The 21,254-nt window shown below is 40.2% G+C and overlaps 2 protein-coding genes across 9 annotated transcripts in view; one reads left to right on the forward strand and one right to left on the reverse strand.

The window, feature by feature from the left end:
- Positions 1 to 581: 581 nt before the first annotated feature.
- Positions 582 to 21,065, reverse strand: LOC128628200 (serine/arginine repetitive matrix protein 1-like). The gene is made up of 4 exons (XM_053670518.1): positions 20,685 to 21,065; positions 19,846 to 20,636; positions 18,306 to 18,381; positions 582 to 657 (listed from the first exon to the last, which is right to left on the reverse strand). Exons 1-3 carry the CDS (start codon positions 21,063 to 21,065, stop codon positions 18,363 to 18,365), a joined length of 1,191 nt encoding a protein of 396 aa, XP_053526493.1. The 3' UTR covers positions 582 to 657; positions 18,306 to 18,362.
- HECTD1 (HECT domain E3 ubiquitin protein ligase 1) overlaps positions 20,631 to 21,254 on the forward strand; it is an 85,736-nt gene continuing 85,112 nt past the window's right edge. For all 8 annotated transcript variants that reach the window (XM_053670505.1, XM_053670502.1, XM_037161606.2 and 5 more), the window contains exon 1: positions 20,631 to 20,724. The gene's annotated coding sequence lies outside the window, so the exon portion shown is untranslated. The remainder of the gene's footprint in view (positions 20,725 to 21,254) is intronic.

Below are 21,254 nucleotides of genomic sequence, written 5' to 3' on the forward strand. Positions count from 1 at the left end.
GACTTGTTGTTCCACTTATTGATGCATTCATTGATTGGTTCTTGTTTATATCCTGACTGGGGATTGAACCTGCAAGCTTGGTGTACTGGAATGACACTCCAACCAACTTAGCTACCTGGACAGGGCTTATTATTTTATTTTTAACTACAGTTGACATTCAATATTATATTAGTTTCAGGCGTAGTGGTCTTAGACATTTATATAACTTATTAGGTGATCACTCTGATAAGTCTTGTATCCACCTGACAGCATACATGGTTATTATATATTATTGACTATATCCCCAATGCTGTACTTTACATCTGTGGGTTTTTTAAATTTTAAATCACAGCTTTTTGTTGCCGTGATTTAAAATTCACATAGAAATGATCATGCCTATGTGAATTCCTCATGCATACATATTGAACTTAAATTTTTTCCTGTTAATTTGTCTCTCTTAATTTGGTTATGAGTCCAGCCTGAAAGAACTAAAAGGGTGAGAGGAAGTGTATTAATATTTGTTTTAGCTCCCACAGTATTAACCTCCCTGGTCACAGGCTCAGAAAGAAAGAAAGTAAGATACTTAGTTGTCTTGTATTTACCTAGTTGTATCTGGGCTATTCTGGACCTGGCAAGAAATGGCTTAGCAGATTCCTGGATTTCTGTCTGGAATAATCCCTAGAAGGAGGAATGGCAGATGTTGAATGAAGATGGTAAGTGCTGACACATTTGTTGTGAGACTGCCCAGGAAGCCCACAGGATGGCATAGGTGGTATATGGCTCATCTCTCCACTCCCTGGGCCTCACACCTGAAAGGAGGGCTATGATCAAGATATGGAGTCTTTGGCCCTGGCTGGTGTAGCTCAGTGGATTGAGTGAGGGCCTGCAAACCAAAGGGTCACCAGTTCAATTCCCAGTCTAGGGCACATGCCTAGGTTGCAAGCCAGGTCTCCAGAAGTAGATAGGTAAGAGGCAACCACACATTGATGATTCTCTCCCTTTCTACTTCCCTTTCACTGTCTCTAAAAATAAATAAATAAAATCTAAAAAAAAAAAAAAAAAACCCCACATGGAGTCTTGGAAAGCTCTAAGGAAGGGGTAATTAGACCCTGTGAATATAGGTTCAAAGACGCAGTCCTGTCAAAATGAAGTGAATGTGTTTGTTGTCTGGTGTTCCTTTAATTATAGAAACACTGGCATACTCCAAATATTCCAAAGCACTCCAAAACTTGAAGACTGTAATGGTTTTAAAATATATCTACAGATCATACTCTTTAACACTCTCCCTATCAAGAGTGGATTCTAATCCTCCTTCTCTGTAATACGGCCTGGCCTTAATGACTTCCTCCATGCAGTTGAGCATGGCAGAGTAATAGCTAGGTTAGAAGAGGAAATGCAGCTTCTTCCTGCTTATCTCTGGGGACACTCACCCTGGAACTCAGCTGTCGTGCTGTGAGGTAGCCCAGACCATGCGAGCACCATGTGTATGTGTTCTGGCCAATAGCCCTACTGCGTTCCCATCTGACAGCCAGCATCAACTGTGTTGCCAGACACATGAAAGAAGTCTTTGAGGAGACTACTGCCCTAGTCACCACCTGACGTCAAATGCATGAGAGAACTCAAGTGAGAACCTCCTAAGTTAGCCCAGCCAACACCTAGAACCATGAGAGACAATAATAATAAAATGACTGTTGCTGTTTTATGCCACTAGTTTGGAGGAAGTTTTGTTCGCAGTAAGAAAGCTCAAACTCCTTCCTTGATTGTGCTGCAAGCAGTTGTCATTCATTAATTTAATAAATATAGGGAAGGGGGAAAAGGCAGACAACTACTTAAACAACAATAAAAAATGAATAAATAAAATTTAATAAATATGTACAGAGTACCATCTTTGTGCCTTGCCAGTCCCACTGTGTTCCTCTTCCCTTCCTTAATGGCAATGATTATGTTCTGAGGCTCAAGAATGGAGTCAAGCCCTTGAAAACAAAGGCTCCAGTCCTTATGGTATCCCCAGCCTCACAATTTACCCAAGAGCTCAAGTGTGAATCTCTCCCACGTTCAGGCAAGTCATGTCTGGTGCTGCTGAGGCATTCATTGCGCAACTCATGATGGAAGCAATCTGACTGAGAGCCTGAACTGGCTTGAAATTGTAATAGCCCCAGCTGTGACAATGGCTTTGGGTGGCTACAAGGCTCTTATGGCTTATTTTGTCTACAGTGGCTACTACAGGAAATGGGAAAAGAATAGACATATGAGAGAAGGAAGGAGAGTAGGAGAATTTATGGAAATAGGATGAGGAGGAAGAAGAGGAAAAAGAAGCCTACAGAATGAAGAGGAGAGAGAGAAGGGGTTATGCTCACAGAGTAGATAGCCAGAAAGAGAATGCTGTATTTTAAAACACGCAAACACTGAAAGAGAAGCTCTTAGTCAATAAGAACTAAAATATAGTGCACACTTACCATGTGCTATTGCTCTTAAGTGCTTTAAACATGACCTCATTCAATTTTTCCACATCCCCAAGAAGTAGGTATTATTACTATCTGCACCCCCATTTTGCAAGTAGGGAAACTCAGAGACAGAGAGGCTAAGTAATTTGCCCGACTGAGTAATAGAGCTGGGAATCAACCCCAGGCAGTCTAGCTCCAGAACCTGTGCTCTTAATGACTGAACATTTTTTTCTCATCACAGGCAATGTTTTTGGTTGGCCTTTTTGAAAATAAAAGCATATTTGTTCTTTCACAAAAGAATGAAGATGGAAGAAAAAGAAAGAGGGGTGCAGGTAGGTGAGGACAAGGCCAGAGATGAAAGAAACAAGAACCATAAAATCACAGACAAGAGAGAAAAAAAGTTGCAGGAAAGAATGTATATAATATATGATTCTATTTATAAATTAAGGCACACAAAATTTTTTTTAAAGGAATAAAAAAGATATTTTTGACTCACTGGTTTCCTGAACTTTGATTAGTTTTTGTCTGTTTGTTGTTACCTTTATTTTTCAAAATACTATTTATAACACTGGTAGTGAGAATGTTGTTTTTTGGGAAAGAAAAAAAATCCCCAAATTTCTAGTTCAAAATCTAGCAGATTTGGGGGAGGTTGAGTGTTTCTACAGCTAGTCAGGAGGCTTGAGAGATCAACCATTTTGCAGGAACTTCCTCCCTCTGACTCTCCCGTGTGTATGTGAGACTTGGCTCCTTGTGACTTAGAAGAACAGGATGTCCTGACTTAAATAATAAAGGCAGCCATGTGAGACCTCCAGATGAGGGTCCCCACTGCTTTTCCTGTGACCTGAATTAGCACCTCTGTTCAAAACCAAGATCCACACTGGGATTCTCTTTTGTCCTTAAAAGATGGATCCCAAAAAGCTGGGCTGACGGGAACGCAATGCCTTCTTTGAGTCTAGAGCAAAGGTACCTGGCTCATCACCATGGCTCAGTGGGCTCCCTGGACAGGTGTATGATTCTGTCACATCTTATAGTAGGGCTTTGCTCAGCTGCCTGTGCTGTGCTTTCCTACCTCATCCCAAGTGCCTTACTGTGAACCATGAGTGTGTACTCCTTAGCTCTCCAATGCCAGTCATTACCCTCTACAGACACAAGCCTGGCTGCTACTGGGTCTAAGCTTGTGTTCATTGCCAGCTGGGGGCCAAACTATGAACCTTCTTCTGATGATAGCACTTAAATTATCAAGGGTCCTAGGGACCAACGAGCACCACTAAATAACATAAATAATTGTTATCATATAAGTAACCAATGATAAAAATACTGTGCTGGGAAAGAAATTGATGCCTCAGAAATAAGATGTTTTTAAAGGGGTCAGAAAATAGAAAAACTTCTCCAGTAGTCCCCAGTCCTTTTGATTCTCTCAGTCTCTCAGTGACCACTGAGAAGGCAGATGGAGTAATCAGAACTCTGGAGTCACCATGGGACTTAACTGCCCTCCTTCCTAAAAAACAGAAAACCACAAGGATCTTCCCACTTGGTCACCCCATAGGAAGCACCTAAACATCTAAACTAAACAGTGTGTGTACTAGGATGTGTGTATGGTGAGTTATAACAAAACCACAGACACATCCTCATTTCCACACAGGAGGATTACACTGATTTTCTCAAACACACAAGCTATAGAAAGACTTAATGGGAGTTCAGTAGCCTGAGTGACTAAGGGAGATTCAAAAGCTGCCATCACAATGCAGAATTTTGGTCTTCTGGCCAAAATGGAGGCATAAGTAGATAGGCTTTTTTTCTTTGCACAATCAAAAGAAGGAAAACAACAAATTTGAAAACAAAAACCAACCAGAACTACCTGAAAATCGAACTGTATGAAAGTCTGAAAACCAAGGAGTGAAAGAAGAAACATTCATGCAGACGGGTAGGAGGGGCCCAGAGGACATGTGGCAAGGTGGTGGACCAGGCAGGTGACGGGAAGACTGGCAGACCAGGATATCTCACATTTGCTGAAGGAAAGGCAGGAGGAACAACTAGGGAGTGAGACAGATCAAGTAACCCATGGTTCCAGTTTGAGGAAATAAAGCCTCAAAATCTTTGGCTATAAAACCATATGGGGTGGCAGGAGAAACTCCCAGCCTCACAGGAGAATTTGTTAGAGAGACCCATGGAGTCCCAAAATGCATACAAGTTTTCCCAACTGGGAATCAGCACCAGAAGGGCCCAATTTGCTGTGGGTAGCAGGGGAAGTGACTGAAATCAGAGTTCAAACCGAGCAAGCAGCACTGTTCCTTCTGACCCCTTCCTCACACGTGACACCACAACACAGCAAAGCAGGTTGCCCCACTTTGTCAAATACCTAAAGCTGTGCCCCTTAAAACATAACAGGTGTGTCAAGACAATAAAATATGGCCAAAATTAAAGAACAGATCAAAGCTCCAGAAAAAGAACTAAATGACGAGGAGACAGCCGACCTATCAGATGCAGAGTTCAAAACACTGGTTATCAGGATGCTCACAGAAATGACTATGGATGGAAAATAGAGGCAGAAATGAAGGCTGTGCAAAGTGAAATAAAGCCAAGTATACAGGTAACTAACAGTGAAGGGAAGGAAACCATAACTCAAACCAACAATTTGGAACAGAAAGAGGAAATAAACATTCAACCAGAATAGAATGAAAAAACAAGAATTTGTCCTGGCTGGTATGGCTCAGTGGATTGAGTGCCAGCCTGCAAATCAAAAGGTTACAGGTTTGATTCCCAGTCAGAGCAGGCCAGGTTCACAGTGGGGGATGCATGAGAGGTAACCACATATTGATGTTTCTCTTCCTTTCTTTATCCCTCTCTAAAAATAAATAAATAAATAAATAATCTTTTTTAAAAAAGAAAGAAAGAAACAAGATTTCAAAAAAATGAGGAGAGGCTTAGGAACCTCTAGGACAACGTTACGCATTCCAACATCCAAAGCATAGGGGTGCCAGAAGGAGAAGAAGAAGAGCAAGAAATGGAAAACTTATCTGAACAAATAATAAAGGAGAACCTTCCCAATCTGGCAAAGGAACCAGAAGTCCAGGGTCCAGGAAGTCCAGGAAACTCAGAGAGTCCCAAACAGTTTGGACCCAAGGAGGAACACACGTAGACACATCATAGTTAAATTACCCAAGATTAAAAATAAGGACAGAATCGTCAAAGCAGCAAGAGAAAAGGAGACAGTTACCCACAAAGGAGTTCCCTAAGACTATCAGCTGATTTCTGCAAAGAAACCTTACAGGCAAGAAGGGGCTAGAAAGAACTGTTCAAAGTCATGAAAGGCAAGGCCCTGCATTCAAGATTCCCTAAAAATTCCAAAGATAGTGAGGTAACATTGGATATTTTTCATCAAAGGAGAAGGGAGGGGAATAGGGTATTAGATTTCAGAACTGAGAATGGGTGATTTCCAGGTAGTTGAAGAAGAGAGGAACACACATGGTACGAAAAGCCTTGCTAGGTCACTCAGAAACAATGTGATACCGGGGTTATTTAGCTAACAGGTACCTGCCTGAAGTCCTTATATTTAACCACACTTAATTTGAATTAGGCTAAGGCAACATCCTAAACCCTCCTTCCTGCAGCAGGAAGGAGAGTTTACCCTCTTTCTCTGTCTGAATCTCTCAGACAGGAAAGGGGAAAGAGGTCAAAGTTACTTTCTGAGTCTTTTGTTTCTTAATAAACAGCTTAAAATCAATACCCTAGAAAGCAGCTTCAGGGTGGGAGAATGTTGGTACCTTCAGTAGTAAGATGAACAGAGACAGTAAAAAATAGGGAAATCATCTACACTGAGTCACACACACAGAGCCATATGCTGGCTAAGACCACAAGCTTTCAAAGAGATATTTCTCATCCTGGCTCTTCCATTTACTAGCTGGACATAAAGCAAATCATCTATCCTCTAGCTCCCTCATCTATAAAGTGAGAATGATAATAATATCTACCTCTAAGGTCATCAAGCATTAAACAAGGTGATGCATGTAGTGTCAGTAAACTTGACCCTACGAACTCAGTGGCAAGAAGTTATATTTACCACAATTTAAAAGAGAAATATTTAAAAATATTTACTATTCTACCTGCCATCTGCTCTGAGCTCCTCTGGCACTTTTCGTTGGTTTAATTCAGTTATCATTTATATCGCCTATGTAGGTGTGCATGTGCATGTGTGTGTGTGCATGTACACACACAAATGAGTATCCGATTAGAATGTAAACATTTTGAGGACAAAACAAGGTCTTCCAGTTGTGTCTCCTCACACTGAATGAAACAATACTACATTTTTGGGTTTCAGTTCATTTGGTTTTCAGTTCAGGACCTGTCTAGGAGCTACAGGTATCAGAGACAAGGTCTAGCCCCTGGGAAAGTTGGCTGGCAAGAGATAAGCAAGGTATGTCTGTCAGCTCTGGCCAGATAGCTCAGTTGGTTAGAGCATCATCCTGATTTGCCACTGGTAGCAGGTTCAATCTATGCTCAGGGTCAGGGCACATGCAAGAATCAATCAATAAATACATAAATAAGTGGAATAACAACTTGATGTTTATCTCTCTCCCACTTCCCCCTCTAAAATCAATAAACAAAAAAATTTTAAAACAGTATACACAAATTACCTAAAAAGTCTATTTAAATACTACTACTTTTTCCAGTCACATAACTGTTTGACTAGATTTTCTTCATATACTTTAACCAGAACAAGTCACAACGAATTGAATACAGTAGAAGAGAATCTAATTGTTTTTATTAAACCAGATATTAAATAAATTTGCAACAATGTAAAACAATGTTACTCTTCTCAACAATATATTTTTGTTTTGGAAAATTTAGCTATCTTTCATAAAAAATATGTTACTTCTCTTATTTTATTATTTTTAATGCATTAATAAATTAATTTTAGCCCTGACTGGTGTGGCTCACTTTGTTGGGCATCATCCCACAAAACAAATTTGCTGGGTCAATATCAGTCAGGGTACTTGGCTGATTCGGGGTTTGGTCCCCAGTCATGGGTGCGTATAGGAGGCAACCAATAGATGTTTCTCTTTCACACTGATATTTCTCTCTCTCTCTTTCTCCCCCCTTTTCCCTCTCTCTAAAAATAAATAAATGAAATCCTTTCAAAAAATTAATTTTAAATCCTGGTTGGTGTGGCTCAGTGGACTGAGTGCTGGACTGCGAACCAAAGGGTAGCAGGTTTAATTCCCAGTCAGGGCACATGCCTAAGTTGCAGGCCACGTCCCCAGTAGGGGGTGCATAAGGAGTAACCACACATTGACGTTTTTCTCTCTCTCTTTCTCATTCCCTTCCTCACTGTCTAAAAAGAAATAAAATCTTAAAAAACAAAAACTATGAGATGTATCACTGTAGGGAAAATGGAGTCAGTCAGGCTACCTCACCTGGATATCCTGGGAACTGGGACTTGGCAGTGTTTCTATAACTGCTTAAGGGCCCCCACACACAGAATCGAGATCTACTGCTTAAGCAGTGACAGTCTGTGTTGATGCCCTGCTAGTTTTATGTGTGCTTAGCGTAGAAGAGAGGCGGGACTTCCTGCGGTGCGACTCTTGAGGACTGCTGCACGTATAGATCTCCCTACCCCAGAATAAAGGCATGTCAGACATCCAAAAATTTTTTAATTAATTAACTTTGGTAGCTTTAATTTCTAACTTTGTACACGCTGGTAGGTATAACTCATATCAACAAAAGCATTTTTTGGTTCTCAACAGTATTTCAAGACAGAGAGAGGTTCTGAGACCAATACTTTGTGAACCACTGCTCTAACAATTCTTAAAAATCTACTTCTTCCTTTTACCTTGTTAAAGAGAAAGTCGCAGGCCCAAAATGGCATCACTCATGCTAAAAACCATGATCTACTTGTAACTTTGACCTTCACCAGAAACGTAATTGTAATCAACCAGTCTGAACTTTTCAGGTCAACACCAGTCTCAAGCTTGCTCTTTATTCTCCACAAGAAAGAGAGGCAATCTGCATGATAAAACACTTGCCTTTCCCTTCCCAGAGAACAAATATCCTGGCCTAAAAATAATCCTTTTATTTTTAAATTTGCTAATAGCTCCCTTACCCCACACTTCTTCCTATAAAAAAAAAACAACCCTTCCATTTCATACAACCCCTTGGAGCTCCCTTCTAGTTGCTAGATGGGATGCTGCTCCATTCATGAATTGCTTAATAAAGCCAATTAGATTTTAAAATTTACTCAGTTGAATTTTGTACTTTAAACCTTCTTAAACTCTCCAAGTTCTTCTAAAGACTTAAGATAAGCAGAAGACTGAGAAACATGTGAGCTGTTTTTGTTTTCTGTCCTGATACTTAACCTCCTCTGAGGCAAAGAATTAACTGGGTGATTAGAATGGGAGAAGGAAGAGAAAAAAGTTAGTATCTCAAAATGTTATCCGGCACTCATGTAAAAAAAGCACTTTGCACAGTAATGGCTGCTTTCATCATCACCATCACCTTCATTTTCATATTTAAAAAATTTTTTATTGATTGATTGATTTGAGAGAAAGAGTAAGGGAGAGAGAGGTAGAAAAATTGACTTGTTGTTCCACCCATTCATGCACTAGGAGGCGAACTCCTGTATTTGGTCTGACCAGGGATCAGTGTTGTGAGCCTTGGCATATGGGGATGACATGCTAAGCAAGTGAGCTACCTGGCCAGGGCCTTCATCTTCATAACCTGTTATTTCATCTTGTTCATGCTTCTCGTGGTATTTACATATATGATTCTCATATTTCCAAACACTTAAAACAACATATCCTGCAGAATCTCTTAAATTCAGATCTTCCATTTCCTTAGGATTCAAAATACTGTCACCTCACACAAGAGTGGGAGCCTGTGATACTTGTGAATAGATCACACTCACAGAAATGTTCCTTCTTTTATCTCTTGGGAGAGTTTAGGCTTTGAAGTTACTATTTCTCTGAAGGTTTTTTAAATCAGGAAATCTTAAACAGAAAGATGAAGCTAGACATCATAAATGAAAGCCAGAAAGTAGCAGGGCAAGTAAGTGGTTCACTAAACAACCTCTAAAGTTTCTCACCATCCCTGAAACAAGATTCTCATGTTGAAACCTTGTAACTGAGGAACAACTATGAAGGACATGATTTTTTCATTATAATTGCAATGGAATTTTTAGAAGTGTGACTCAACAGATCTCTGAACTACAGTAGCATGTGGGAATAAAAAACTGACAGACTTTGGAACTGGAAAGCTCTGGGTTCAAACTCAACTTAGTTCTTCACTATTTGTGTAATGTTAGCAAAATGTTGTATCTTAAAGTTCTAGTTTTCTGTTCAATGTGGAAGCCCTCATGGCTCAGTGTCACATTGAAAGACACAAAATACAGTAGCCAAAATTCTTTCTGGAGAAATACTCATCTTTAGTTACCTTTTTCAAAGAATATTAAAAGAGGTTCAACTTATCACCCATAGCAGTACATAAAATCCTCTTTTATTGCTCTTTTTCCCGAAGTTGCTCCAAAGCTATTCTCCAAAACTTCTCAAATCCTTCCTCATCCCTAGCCCATAGGACCAATAGTTTATTTCTACCTTCTTTCTCTTTGACCCACATTTTAGTTCTCATTATTTTACATTTTGTGCTCTCTAATTTACCTTTAGCCTGCATTCTCTATATCCAAGAAGACCCAAGATGGGTCTTTTTGCTCTATATGCAAGCTAAGAGCCTACCCCTGGGATCCTTATTAAACTGAATTTATTAAATTTCTTGATTGAAACTGATGCAGGAACCCTTGCTGGTGTGGTTCAGTGAACTGAGTGCCAGCCTGTGAACCAAAAGGTCACTGGTTTGATTCCCAGTGCCTGGGTTGCAGACCAGGTCCCCCATTTGGGGCCATGCGAGAAGCAACCACACATTGATGTTTCTCTCCATCTCTTTCTCCCTCCCTTCCATTTTCTAAAAATAACTAAATAAAATATCTTAAAAAAATTAACCAGAGAGGGTGATTGAAAACACTAGTTTGGGGTTTTTACTAATGACCTAAGAACTAACCATCCTTATTAGCTATGATACTAACCAATTATTTCAGTCTCTCCATTTTCAAAACTGAAAAGATAAATCTGACCAATCTGTTGCTTGGAGTGAGGTCAAGATGAACACAGTTATCACTGGCATTTATCCCATAAGATAGACACCACTATATTGAATAAAAAGAACTGCTTGGAGTGAGGTCAAGATGAACACAATTATTGCTGGCATTTATCCCATAAGATAGACACCACTATATTGAATAAAAAAGAACTGCTTATTTTAAATGAACGAGTGGGTAAAGTAAGAACATACTAATAACAAGCTAAACCCAAAATAACTGAGGAGTGGAAGGACCAGGAAAAGAAAGGGTAACCATTATAAGGGTAAACCAGAATCATTTCTCTCTACTGAAAAGGTTTTTCAGTCCTAATCCTTAATGTCCTCATACTGCAGAGAGCTGTCACAGAGTACACCTCCTCATGTGGCAAATTTTTCTCTGGTCTGTGGACCCGCCCTGCCTACTTGGGTGTGTCAAGCCTGATAATTTCTGAGGGAGAAAAATAAGCCCATGTTTTTTGACAACATAACGAACTAGCCCTAACAGAAATGTAACCCACTTTTATTAATTATTAAATTATTCTAGAAAAAAACTATCTTAAAGAAAAATATAAAGTATAAAAATTATAGTCTTGGCTAGGGAGTTCAGTTGGTTGGAGCACCATCCTGCGCATCAAAAAAGTTGTGGGTTGGATGCCTGGTCAGGACACCTACCTAGGTTTCAGGTTTGATCCCAGGCTGCGGTGAGTGCAGGAGGCAACTGATCAATGCTTCTCCCCCTCCTCCTTACTATCTTTCTAAAATCAATAAACATATCCTCGGTGAGGGTTTAAAAAAAGAATTTTAAATATATATATATATATATATATATATATATATATATATAAAATTTTTTTTTAATCTTACTGAAAAAAAAAACAAAACAGCCCTCATTGGTATGGCTCAGTGAATTGAGTGCTGGCCTGCAAACCAAAACGTCTCCAGTTCGATTACCAATCAGGGCACATAGCTGGGTTGAGGGCCAGGTCCCCAGTAGGGGACCCGTGAGAGGCAATGGATTGATGTATCTTCCACATATCTTCTCTCCCTCTTCCTCCCCCCTTCCTCTCTTTCTAAAAATAAATGATTAAAATCTTTTAAAAAATAAACACATTTAGGCTAGTGATTATTTCCACAGAGGTGGAAGAGAGCAGATGTGACTAAAGAGAAGCACACAAGCAGGCTTTTAAGTTATAGGCAATGTTTTATTTCTGAAATTGGAAGTGGTTCCTTGGCTATTCATTTTGTTATTAATCTTACAGCTGTTCATATAGACTTATACATATGTTTTGTATTTGATATAAACCACCTTAAGTTTAAAAGAATTTTATACATAAAAAGCTCTATTTTGAGTTATATTTATTTCAGTGTTATTTATAATAACAACAGGATGAAATAGAGACAGCTCATTTGTTGGAATGGTTAAGGTGAACATTGGTTCAACTATATGCTAAATGTAATGTTACTCAGTTATTTTAAAGGTGGTTGGTTACATAGCACTGTGGGGAAAAAGGCTTATAATAAGTAACGAAAAATCATATGACAGAATTTTCTGTGTGATTACAACCAGGTAAAACAGTTCAGAGAATAGGAATGCATGCTACTATGCTATGGTGACTAGTTGTTGGCAAAAGGATTATGAGTGTTTTCACCCTTGCTTGTTTTTCTAATTTTCTTTAGTATGGTTATTTTTTAAAAAATTATTTATTGACTTGAGAGAGAGAGGAAGAAAGAGAGAGAGAGAAACATTTTGTTTTTCTATTTAATTTATGCATTCATTGGTTGCCTCTGGTATGTGCCTTGACTGGAGGTCAAACCCACAAACTTGGTTTATCAGGACAAAACTCTAACCAACTGAGTTACCTACCAGGATTTGTGTTTTTAATAATTAAACTTTTTATTACAAAAAGAAAAAAGGTTTCTCCCAGAAAGCATTTTTTTTGGTTCCACCATAAACTAACATGCCAGAAATTGTATTGGCTTCTAAGATTTCATGTGGGGGAAAGCTTTCATGGAAAACAAAAGTCAGAAAACAACATTTTCCCTCAGATGTTTCTCGGTAGCCCCTCAGCCTCTGTACCTCAGAGAACAAATGCTCTATGCTAAGATTCAACTGTGTGGCAAGAGTTGAATTTCCCCCACTTTTTGTTTCTGGCATTGGCCAGCCTGTCTTTCCATCAACAACAGACTCCTGTATCTTGGTCACACACACCTCGCCACAAAAAGCTGACTAATCCTGGGGCGGCTTATTAGGCAACCTTTCACACAGTGCCCATTGCTACCCATTGCACAATATATTTGACTGAGAATGATAAACATCATGGTTTACATTTGACTCCAGTCACCATGCCAGTGCCGGCAGCTTCAGTGTGTAAATATCTTCCAGTGACTTCACAAAGACACTGAGAGCATTTTCCGGGCTTTTCACTGTTGTGTAACATGGGGAGGTGGCACACCTATAAGAAAGAATGGGAAGCAGATGGGGATAGTAATCACTTCCTGCTTTATTTCTGAAAGAAATGAAAAGGTGGACACTTATGGGTTGTAGCTACAAATAAACATTGTTAAGAGTTAGCATTTAAGAACTAGAACAGCAAATAAATTAACATTCCTTTTCAAAAAAACACTATTTATTTATTTATTTATTTACTTACTTACGTGAAAGAAACTTTATTAATGAAGCAGTATGACAGAGAGTGGCTACTCCATAGACAGAGTAGCCATGAATTAACTTTTTTTTTTAAAGATTTTATGCATTTATTTTTAGAGAGAGGGTAAGGTAGGAAGAAAGTGAAGAAGAGAAACATCAATGTGTGGTTGCCTCTTGCATGTCCTCTACTGGGGACCTGGCCCACAACCCAGGCACATGCTCTGACTGGGAATCAAACCAGCAAGCAAACCTTTGGTTCGCTGGCTGGTGCTCACCAGCCAGGGCATGAATTAACATTCTTAAGATGTTTCTATTAATCCATCAATAAGAAATAAGAAAATCACTGAGGCATGAACATTTTTTTCAGTGCCTAAAATAGGTCAAATGGCAAAAGGCGATTGTCCTATCATTAAAAACTCTGTTATAATTTCATTTATATCCCAATAGAGAATATATTGTGTTTGGCAAAAGAAAAAGCTATTTAAAAAAGGTTCTATGCATTGTTTCTTGAAACTGCAAGCTGCGTCTTTAAAAATAAAGAAAAAAAGATAGCAGCCATACCCAGGTTAGAAAGAAAGAAGAAAAATGCTGAAGGAAAAGAGAATAAGAATTTTAACTGTGATTTGTTCTGAGAGTAAATATTATCTTGCCCAGATCATTAAATCTGTGAGAATATGTAGCATATGTAATTCAGTCTATTTGCTGATCTAGATCAGTTATTTTTAGAGTCTTTCATCTCCCATGCACATAGTGTGAAAGTGAGGCTGATATAAACATTTTGTTTGCTAATAAGATTGCAGACAAATGATGAAAGGACATAGGTTTCTGCAGCTAAAGAAAACTAGAGTACCCACCTAAAGCTTTTTTGTGTGTGTGTGTGAAAGAAGACCAAAATATATTTTATTTTTACTTGGTTACAAAGAGTGCAAGAGAGTAAGGCAACGGCTAGCAGGATCATTGGAAAGTTATGCAATTATTAGCAGAATTGCAGTCCACTCAATCTTCTTAAGATTGAGGACAAAATAAGCTTCTTAGAATGAAAACCTTCATATAATAAGTCTGAATCATACCAATGCCTACTAACTAGATCATCTACTTCGACTTGTTTTTTCATTAATATTCAGGAATCACTGTGGTCAGAAACTTGTCAACCAATAGAACCCTAGTGCAAAAGTTATCTCCAATGTGGACTTGTTTCCAGAAAGGGCAAAAAGCAAAATTCACTTTCTGTTCAATGAATCACCAACAGCTGTCTTACTGTCCTAGGTATCCCTGATAAAATTCAATCCTAAAATTAAACGTCTGTGATGAAGAATTTCATACCTGGCCCATAGGTGTACAGAAATTATTTTTCACCTCATTTTACCACAGTTATTATTACTTATTTTCAGTGGGGTCAGGGAAAATAGCCAAAATAGATTTTATGGGTCACTAGCTTGCATACTGTAATGATGGTGATTCTGGTACTTTAAAACTGAGACCTGGCTTATTCAAAATCACTTCCAAGGTAAAAATGATTATTTTCTTACCTCAAAACAAAACAAAACAAAACAAAACAAAACAAGTGATAGGAAGGGTAGAACTTATACCCAAGGAATCAAGAGATAAAAACAACATAGTAAATCTATTCTGAAAACTCAGGTATTCCTTCCCCTGCCACAAAATCATTTCAAATAGCTAGCTGACTCCGGTATTCCTAACCTCTATCCCTATGCTTAGCTATGACTAGATTTTTAAACCAAATTTCCCTGAGGAACAGGTACTTATGATATTGTTGGGAGCACTCATGAGATTATTCTTTTAATTATATTTTCTTTATAGACATGTACCTAGAAAGCAATGTGCAACTTGAAGAATTTTTTTGAAAAGCATTTTGCAAGTAGCAATAGAGGATCTGAAGTAGCTTTGATAATTTCTCATTTATTTTTAGTCGTTTTCTTTCCATTGTTGCAAAACTCATCTATACTATTATAAAGGTTTTGACCTCATTTCTGGGCATTAGCTGCTAGCCTAGAATTATAAGGGAACTTCTCTTGTCTGTGGTAGGACCTACACTTGAGAGAGTGGTATTTGAAATTAGCGATCAAATACGGCCAGATGCTATTCTCTTTACTTTTGAGTTAAGAAAACTGAAGCCCAGATAGTGACTAAACAGCTTAATCCAGATCATAAAATCAGTCAATGGACTGAAAGGCATTAGTAGATGCTGGGACTTTTGGTTACGAACTCAGTCTTTCCACTAAATGACATTACTTTAGATAATTACAGTGCAAAAAAATATTGAAAGGGGGAGAAATATAAGGGAAACAGCAGATGTAAACTGCATATTTTGAAAAATTTTAATAGCCTAAAATAAGACAATATGAGGTAAAGAGCACTGCTAAAAGTATATATAGATGAGATAGTATAAATGTCTTTTTGTTCATAACTCTTTTATTCCTGTGTCTGACTTAAGAAACAATTGCATAAAGCACTGATTATAAAACTGAGTTGAGGATATACAGTGTATAAAGATGTGATTTTTGTGCCAATAATAGCACTAAGAGGGGGGAGAAAATAGAGCTGTATTAAAGTAAAAATTTGTATACAACTGAAATTCAGTTGATACTAATCAAAATTTTATTTTTTAAAAGTTATGACTGTCAGGACGGTAGGGTTAGGACAAAATGACGGCTGGACTACAACCTGGAAAAGACAGCTGACGTCAAACCAGAGAGCCGAAAAGGGCGGGCTTTGCCAAAATGGATATATGCATAGCAACCTGAGCCCGAGGAAAACCACCAATGATATATTGCCGCTTTGTTCAAAGGGGACCAATGCCCAGCTCCCACAGAGAGCCAAGGAAAATAAACACACACCCCCCTTTCCCTGCTGGGGCGTGGGGGGGCGGAGGGGCAACTTCTCCGGCCCAACACTTTGCAGACCTTAGAATCTCGCCCTCTCGCGGGGTGCGCAAACCTCAATAAAGCTCTATACTGCCTGACTTTGTGGCTGATTGGCATTTCTTTCTTGGCAGAGCCTAAGAAAACCTTTCAATGACATTAATTGTAATCCCCAGAACAAGCAGTAAAAACTCAAAAACATACAGAAAAAGAGCCCTGGCTGGGGTGGCTCAGTAGACTGAGTGTAAACTGAAATGTTGCAGGTTTAATTCCCAGGCCAGGTCCCCAGTTGGGGGTGTGTGAGAGGCAATGAATTGATGTTTTTCTAGGACATGTTTGTCTTCCTCTCTTTCTCCCTTCCTTCCCCTCTCTATAAATAAATAAATAAATAAATAAATGAAATCTTTAAAAAATATATAGAAAAAGAAAAGACAAAAAACTTAAAAGGATATAACAGAAAACTGTTTAACACAAAAGTAAAAAGTAATGTGAATTAGAAGAACAAAATAGACATAAGACACACAGAAAACAAATAAAAAAATAAGATAAAAAATTATCAATAATTACATTAATTGTAAATTGACTAAACACTCCAATCAAAAGTCAGAGAGCTGGAGTAATTATGTTAATATTAGACAAAAAATATATTTTTAAATATTTAATTTATTTATCTTTAGAGGGGAAGGGAAGGAGAGAGGGAGAGAAATATCAATGTATGGTTGCCTCTTGTGTGTCCCCTGCTGGGGACTGGCCTGCAACCCAGGCATGTGCCCTGATTGGGAATTGAACCATGGTTGTTTGGTTCACAGGCATGCGCTCAATCCACTGAGCTACACCAGCCAGGGCAAAAATAGATTTTTAAGAAAAAAATTGTTTCTAGAGCCAAAAAATGATATATTATAAAGACAAAAGGGTCAACATGTCAGGGAGACATAATTACTATAAACATACCTAACAACAGAGGCCCAAAATACATGAAGTACAAACTAATAAAATTGCAGGGAAGAACAGACAATTGAATAATAATAGTTACAGACTTCAATACTCTACTTTCAATGATAGCTAGAACAATCAGATAGATGTTCAACAGGAAACAGAAGATTTGAACAATACTTTAAAGCAACTAGACCTAACACAGTCACTTAACAAAAGCAGAACCCACATTCTTCTCAAGTACACATGAAAATGTCTCCATGATTTAACAAAAGAAGCACAGACTTGTACACTGAAAACTACAGTTTTTAATATCTAGCTCTTTTTATGTACAAAGTGTTAACATTCTGCAGTAAGGTAGATGTCTTGAACAACCCATTCACACAAGTTCACTTAGTCCAAGTTAATGATGCTTATATACTGCATGGAGTCAAACATTTCACTTCCTGGAATAACAGCTTTCCGAATGCATTAATCATTTAAGTCTATCAACTATGACTGAAGCTAATATGTTTAACTCTTGAGTTCCCCTATCAAAACTACAGTTATATATATATAATTTATTGATTGTAGAGAGAAAGAGGAAGAGAGACAAACATCAGTTTGTTACAGTTATTTACACATTCATTGGTTCTTTTAAATTTTTTTAATTTTATTTTTTATTATTTTTAATTCTCACAAGAGTACATGCTTAGAGAGAAGGGAAGGGAAGGGGAGAGAAAGAAAAAGAAAGAGAGAGAGAGAGAGAGATATGTGAGAATCAGCTGCCTCTGCTATGCACATTGATGGGGAACTGAATCTGCAACCTGTCAATTATAGGACAATGTTCCAAACATCTGAACCACAGTGGTCAGGGTGATTTTGTTCCTGTCTTTTAATACTCTTGTTCTGGGACCTCATATTTGAATTTAAAATGTTATAATAATCAAAGCACTATTAAAGCTATAGCACTTAAAAAATAAGTGTCCATATTTTTAAAAGATTTTTATTTATTTATTTTTAGAGAGAGGGAAAGAGAGGGCAAAAGAGAGGGAGAGAGAACATCAATGTGTGAAACTTGAAAGAGACATCAGGATCCATTGTCTCTCCCAAGCCCCCCAACTGCAGACCTGGCTGGAAACCCAGGCATGTGCTCTGTCTGGAGAATCCAATTGGCTCACTCAGTCCACTGAGCCACACCAGTTAGGGCCACACCATTTAAAATAATAATAATATTTCTTTGAAGCATATTATGGTCATTAATTTTGGTGGTAAGAAGTAGGGATGCCGATGTTGGGGGAACAAAGGAAAATATACCTTAAAAAGTTAGTGAAGAGTAGTCTTTTTCTGTTCTATTTTCTGTTAAGAGCATCATCATTTTGCTAGCTTCTCCCTGTAGGTTAAAAAATAAATTGAAGTTAATCATTTAAATTCCAATATACTTTTTAAAGTATTTTAAAGATTTGTTTCTTCTCCATTCTTTTTGTTTTTATTCTTTTTTATGGAACACTTCATGAATTGGTGTGCAGGGGGCATGCTAATCTTTACTGCACTGTTCCAATTTTAGTTTATTGTTTTTTAGTGTATGTGCTGCTGAAGCAAGCACTCCTCTCCGTTGTTATTGCCAATACCTAGGCCCTTCCTTTCTGCACTGCTGGAGGATTTCAGCAACCTTCCAGGTAATCTCTTTGCAGGTAACTCCATTTAGCTATTCTGGACACACTTGCCCTATAAGTCAATTTCTCTAAGACTCTAATTTTTCCAGTCAATGTTCTAGACCAGAACTTGTTAGTTACCACAGCCTAAATTTTGCCTGTCCCCACATTCAAGGCCCTGCATACTTTAGCCCTGACCCTCTCTCCTCTTTGCTGTTCTTTACATGAGGCACAGATCCTCTTTCATTTATCTCAGAACATACCGAGCTTTGCCTGTAATCTTTTCCTTCCCTTGCCGTGTCCACTTTCTACCCCGTCTTCAAGGTCCAGAAAGAATGCCACTTCCTTCTTCAAGATTTTCCTGGCAGTTCCAAGTCACATTCATAGCTCCAAAAAATTATTCTAACGTCCTGAAGTTGGAACAAGATAGTGGAATCCACTACCCTTTTCTCTTGATTTGTTAACAGGAGACCTAAGGACCATTATCTGAGACGGGGATACATGCTTAAACATACCTGAAATAAAAATTTGTAATTTCCAAAATGCTGTTTCTTCAACTTTATGAAGAAGCTTCTCTGATTTCTTAATGAAACACGTCTCAAATACAATGTAATATTCACTTTTATTTTAAGATGAAAACGTAAGCCCTGGCTGGTGTAGCTCAGTGGATTGAGCCCAGGCCTGGGAACCACAGTATCGCAGTTTAATTCCCAGTCAGGGCACATAACCTGGGTTTTGCAGGCCAGTTCCCAGCAGGGGACACATAAGAGGCAACCATACATTGATATTTCTCTCCCTCTCTCCTTCCCTTCCCCTCTAAAGATAAATAAATAAAATCTTTAAAAAAAGATGAAAAACGTACAGTGGGAGTGCCTATGGCATAGATTTATCTCACAAACCCAGGGATTCATTCCTTGACTTAAAGCAAAAGCGATATTCACGTTTCCAATTAATTACATTCTAAATGCTTCCAAGTATGTCCTATAAGCAAGAATATTTCATTTTCAGTACATGTGAAAGAAAACGTTTAAGGGAACGTTTAAGGGGTATAACCACGAACATACTTGAGACCACCACCCGCAGGAAAGACTCCAAAGCACACTTTTGGTACTACTGCTCACTGGAACGCCATTGGGCCTGAATGTGTGCTTTTTGAGCCTCAATTCTCACATCTATATAATAGAGATAATATTCGTATTTACTTTCCAGGGTTGTGGTGCAAGATTTTCTTTCTGGTTGTTCTGACGGGTGACTTGTCTCCAAGGACCGAAGAGAGACTCTTTTCCTCCCGAGACGCACTTCCGTGCACGAGAAGGAGCGACCATCGGGGAGGAGGCGAGTCTCGTGGGTGAGTCTGAGTCGCCGGGGTGGGAGACTCGACAAACACAGGTTGGGCCTCAGCTTTGATGTGCAGCGTGGAGCCCTCAGCAGGAGCAACGCTAAATGTATAGTCAACTGGGCTTGCGTGCACCAGTGTGCGAGGTGTTGGCAGCGCGCCGGCAGTGACAGCAAAGCGTAAGGCGTCAGGACGTAAGATAGAAAAGCGACACCCCGCGGGGCCGAGGGAGTCGGAGCCCCGGGAGGCCCGAAGGCCCCGGCCGGGAAGCGACGCCTCCGGCCTGGCGCCCCGGCGCGGCTCGCCTACGAGTCTCCGCAGCGCCCCACGTGGCGGGCAGCCGGGTGTCTGCCAGTAGAGCCTATTTGCTCCGCCCCTGCCGAGCTCGACTGCCCTCCTCGGCCTCTCCGCCCAGCTTTCCCCGACCCTCCTCCCTTCCCCGTCCGGGATCACGATGGACGCGGCCTCCCCCCACCGCCGTCGGCAGCCCCGCGCGGGCCTCTGAGTTGCGGGGCCTGTGGAGCCGCGTGCCCCGGACGGGAAGTCCAGGGAACCTCTCGCTTCTCTGTCACCAGGACCCCGAGGAGGAAGGGGAGGGGCGAAGCGCGTCTTTTCCTGTGTCGCCTGCCGGGCTCGACCTGCGCGGCCTGTGGCTTCCTAGGAACTCCAGGGCCGCGGCCGGGCCTGGCTCTGCCCGCGGCCTGCTTTGGAGCTGGGCTGGAGCGGTTTGGGAAGACGAGACCGGGTAAGAGCAGAGGGACGGAGAGGTGGGAGCGCTTTGGGCGGTCGGAAGGGCCAGGCCTGGGGGCCGAGGTCTGGATGCCGGGCAACGGGCCGGGAGCGAGACTCCAGCCTCTGGTGAGATCCATGGAGATGCTTCAGTTTGTAAACCGGCTTAACCCCTTTGTTTTCCTCCGGCGGCGGGGCCCGGCTGCCGGACCCAGAGCCCAGGGCGGCCTCCCCATCCTTGCCCTTCAGAAGGGTTCGCTGCCCGGCTAAGGCAGGAACGATCCGCCGGGCCTCGCGAGTTCCGGGCGCTGTTCCCTGGAGACCCGCCGTCCAGTCCAGCGGCCTCCTCTCGGGCATGGAGGCTTGCGGCTTCTCCTCCAGGACTTCCCCCTCCCCCTGGTCACCCGTAGCTAACTTACGGAGGTTTGGTGCCTGGAAACTGAAGCCGGTGCTTTCGCCCCTCGGGGCTCTGCAGGGCCCGAGTGTTGTTGGGTCATTTTTGCTGGTGTCCGCCGTTGCGTGCTCACCGGGGCCCGCCTCTGGATT

This window comes from Artibeus jamaicensis, unplaced genomic scaffold, assembly GCF_021234435.1.
Source record: "Artibeus jamaicensis isolate MK-2021 breed Jamaican fruit bat unplaced genomic scaffold, CSHL_Jam_final contig_588, whole genome shotgun sequence".
Lineage (NCBI taxonomy): Eukaryota > Metazoa > Chordata > Mammalia > Chiroptera > Phyllostomidae > Artibeus > Artibeus jamaicensis.

What these genes read in the sequence shown, in the direction of transcription:
- LOC128628200 (XM_053670518.1), bottom strand. Translation starts at nt 21,065, where the DNA reads ATGCCCGAGAGGAGGCCGCTGGACTGGACGGCGGGTCTCCAGGGAACA. An exon ending in CGCTCCAGCCCAGCTCCAAA is followed by an intron (nt 20,637 to 20,684) that starts GCAGGCCGCGGG and finishes TGGAGTTCCTAG; the next exon opens with GAAGCCACAGGCCGCGCAGG.